Source organism: Pyxicephalus adspersus, chromosome 4, assembly GCF_032062135.1.
Source record: "Pyxicephalus adspersus chromosome 4, UCB_Pads_2.0, whole genome shotgun sequence".
NCBI classification, from domain to species: domain Eukaryota; kingdom Metazoa; phylum Chordata; class Amphibia; order Anura; family Pyxicephalidae; genus Pyxicephalus; species Pyxicephalus adspersus.
In genome coordinates this window covers 31,345,651-31,349,876 of record NC_092861.1, presented here as the reverse complement: position 1 = coordinate 31,349,876, position 4,226 = coordinate 31,345,651, and the positions used below count along the sequence as shown (strand labels likewise).

General features: G+C 37.3%; 1 protein-coding gene across 1 annotated transcript in view; it reads right to left on the bottom strand.

Moving 5' to 3' along the window:
• The window catches only part of COPB2 (COPI coat complex subunit beta 2), a gene marked incomplete at its 5' end in the record, with an annotated part of 9,160 nt that overhangs the window by 743 nt on the left and 4,191 nt on the right, over positions 1-4,226 (bottom strand). The window contains 5 exon segments of the mRNA XM_072407717.1: positions 269-391; positions 1,047-1,109; positions 1,576-1,756; positions 2,834-2,926; positions 3,313-3,527. Of these exon segments, the coding sequence (XP_072263818.1) occupies positions 269-391; positions 1,047-1,109; positions 1,576-1,756; positions 2,834-2,926; positions 3,313-3,527 (675 nt within the window).

Sequence of the window (4,226 nt, the reverse complement as noted above, 5' to 3'; positions counted from 1 at the left end):
TAAAATTAAGTGTAATGATAGGACTTTGAAGGATGACACACAAACAATTTTGTTTAAGAAACAACTTCCAGCACAAGTAGTTGGTTGCTATGCATTTTATCTATACAGATGAGTTCCAGCTGGGAGTATCTCTGAAAGCATTGTTTTATATTTACTTGATTGACTAGGAAAGCAAAGTTCCAGAAGAGTAAAAGATAATCCCACATTAAAAGGTATAAAGGGTGTGATATTTAACATATGTAACATACCCATAATACATGTTACTCACCTTCTCCTCTGTAGTCTTGGCTACTGGTTCTACTGGGGCGGGAGATGGAGCAGGAACTGAAAAAGGTACAATGGGTTCAGGTGCTGTGGGAGGAGGAGTTACATCTCTCTCTTTTTCCTCTTCCTGTAACAAAATAATGTTTATATGTTTTATGTTAGATTGTGTGATAACAGGCACATATTACCATCCTGTACACTGGATGCAACATATATTTCTCAGAAAAGTAATTTCTCTCAGAAGCCTGGCCACATATCGGTTTAAGGTAAAGGGCTCCTATAGGATGTAGTTCTGGGAAGGAGGGGGGGCATACCTACAATAGGAACCTAGAAATGGTGATGGTATAATAGGAATAAAAGCTGTTTCTTGCTACAGTAACAAGGTACATGAAACATGCTAGGAGATTCTAAAAAGGGAGGTTTGGGGTTACATATTAGTATTGCCTTGACAAATTCTTTAAAAAACAGAAAGGCAGTAATAATAAAAATGTATTTTCAGAATGTCTGAAGGGATACATTTCATGGGTATTGTCAGTCAGTAAGGTGAACAGTCACCGGTCCCAAATGAATATTGAAGCAGTATGGCACCTAACAGGTCACACTGCTGAACAGGGGAACAGCAATATGGACACAGCAGATACATATCATCTGCATCAGGCAAAAATTCCTGTAGGACACGGAGATTATTGCTATTGTAGTAGACTCATCTGCCATACAGCAGCTTGCAGCACCTCAGACTTGAATGTGGCTTTATATCTAACAGGCCTAGTTACAGAACTCACCTCTGCTGTTTCAGAAGGCACAAATCCCTGTGCTTCCGCCAAGACATTTCTTTCTTCATTTGGCTAGAAGACAAGATATTATTCATTAAAAATATACATTCATAATATCTTTACTCTGACAAGTTCAAGATCACAGACTTTACATGCTTATGCACATACAAGCTGTTATGACTTACTGTTTCTGTACTAGGTACCAATACAATGATCAGTATAGAGGCTGGAGGCAATGACTATATTGTGAGGGGCCTGTCTGCAGTACTCAGGAACCTGATATCATAGCACCCGGACAGCAGATTTAGGCAACTTTATTTTGCCTCACAAAATAGGAAAGGAAGAGGGGTTTAAAGTGTACTTTATGCCTTACAATGTGTAGGTACAGTTTAAGAATATCAGTCACATATAGAGGAACATCAGAATGCAACCTCAAAAATAGTGATTTGTGAAAAGTAATTTGTGTCTTATTTCACCTCACTTTCAATTGGTGCTTGAAGTACCGAACTGAGATGGTTTCTTTGACACAAGTACTCACAGTGACATGACGATATTCACTTGCTGGACGCAAGACATTGCCCTGCTGCTTGAGAAACTGCTCCCCCACAAAGGCTTCCCGCAAACCAGGGAAAAGGTTCTCATACTCAGTGGGGTCAGCCAAAGAGTCAGCTGCCTTCTGATTGATCTTGGACAGGTTCTCCTTCCATAGTTTCACCACCCTAGCAACAGAAATAGACATTAATTATATTACCAATGACCTAGACATAACTGGACTTATGTAAATGCAATATGTAATTTTATGTTCCAAGTCAACTAGCCGATAAGTATTATTCTAGTTTTGTGTGAAAGCGACTTGCCAGAACGTGCTATAGTGCTCTCCTGCTGTTCCCTATTATATTAGGCAAACCATACAAATATTAAGGTTTATTTAGTAAAGGAACAGAGATTTCATTTAGAAATGAAGGTGAAGCTGGAATGACTTAACTTAAAAGTCAAATACTTTTTTTTGTAATCTCCCCTTAGTCCTACCTTTTAAACAAGTGAACAATTACTTTTCTAATTGTACTGTCTTTATTCTAAGAAATCAATGTCTTCCACATTCCATAGTTATAGATTTCTGACTGGTGTAGCAAGCAATGTTTGCCACAAGATGTCATGCATATAATGCAACATACTTTTCTGTTTTGATTCATTCAATTGTAATGCTGTATATGGGAGTATAAAACACAATGCATTTTTGCTACATGGCAATACATGAGCTGACATTCTCAGTGTGAATGAAAACCAGGCTTTTATTTTTGTTTATGCTATACCACCATGTGCTGTTTATGATACCAGTTATTGCTACCTTCAATTGGAGATTTTGTGTTAAATATGTGTATAATTTATGATCAACACTGTTCCCTGCAAAGGATCTATTAAAACTCTTTAAACTAAACTGTTTAGTATGCTCAGGCTACTAACTAGAAAGAGTTGAGGAAATTGTATTATTGTTTTTGTTAACTTGGCAAACATTTGTAATTCTGTTCAGCTAATCCTACTACAATAATATTTTTTGATATATATATATATATATTTAGTGTTTATTATTGGAGGGGTGGATGACATCACTGGAAGTTTGAACACTGAAAATATTTCTTAGCAACAGGTGTCCAAAGACTGGCTAAATCAAATCACTCTTCACATTTAATATAGTGTACCCTTATATATACACACGTTTATCTATTTGGCAACCTGGAGAGGTTTTTTTTTTGTAAAACAAGTCTTGATGTCAACATTTAAATGCTTCCACTCACCTGGACACTTGACTAGGCAGGTATGTTCGTGCTAAGAAAGCAGCCTCAGGCAGGCGACCAGTAGAAATGAGAAGCTCCAAGCAGGTATCCAATCTGCAAGGGAAACAAATTACATGATTATTCAGGCTGAAAAAAAAGACATGTCTATCAAGATCAACCACTAGCGAAAATACATTAATACATTTACTAGAAACAAGTAGATCTTAGAATAAACCATATAAACATAAAAATTTAGTCCAACAGAGAAAAAAAAAAATCCTTTCTGTTGCCGTGGGGCATTTACGCGTTACCTGGTTACCTGGATCAATTTGGTCTAATTTTTTTAAAAACATGGTAATTGATAACAGTGCAGAGAGACAGTTTATAGAGACCGGTTGGGCTGGTATTTGTTACCTTGATTTTAAGACTGAAGGCAGGCACAAAAGTAATTCACTGAAAAGCGAGTTTTACAATAACAAATTACATTTGTTTGCACTTACTTCCCTAGTAGAAAGTAGCTTAAGAAAGCTACATTGTTCTTTCCATCTCTGTCAGCACCCTCAGCCAACTTGTTTACCATGGTGGTATTTCCTGAAGAGGTGGCTAAAAGTAGGAGACCTCCATAGTCCTGAGCATTGTGTAAACACTCCTGAGCCAGCCCAAACTGGCACTTGCTGATGGCCAACTCAGCTAGCTGCTTCCACTTCTGTTCAGACTAAGAAAAGGAAAGATAAAATCTCAATATTTAGGCAATAAAACAGGAGCTCATCTAAAAGGTGAAGTTTGGCATTTGGCGTTTTTTCAAATGTGCTTTACAAATGTGTTCTGCATTCTACTTGTTTTGTGACCCTGAAGTTGGCAGAGAGCAACAAAAATCTGATAACCTGCTCTCCTCCAACCATAGAGCTCCCGCTGCTGCATTAAGTAGAGAGATCTTTGTATGGCTACACAATGCTGCTAGATTGTTATTAAGGAGATGGGCTATGATATTTGCCGTGCTTATCAAATAGCAATATGCATACTCCATTACAAAAGAGGCCTTCTTATGTAGCTACATCAATAACCTAATATGTTTGCATGAATAAATTAAGTTATTTAATTTAGCCTAAGTTAGTTAGTAAGTTAGTTAATTTACCCTAACTGTCATTGTATACAGCAGCAGTGTAATTCACTGTGTACACAAACTGTTGTTTACATTTGAAACACCCATCAAACGCATGACAGCAGCGTTTATTTACCTCAATAGTGCAGTATGGATGACAGTGTATGGATGGTTGCATTTGACTTGCTTTGCATTTCTCTGCATGCAGCACGATCTACAGGCAATATGTTTGCATTGCAAGCAAAACAAGCCTTTTGCATCTACATGAATGAGTGATCAGTCATAATTGTCAGTAGAGCATAAGTAAATTTA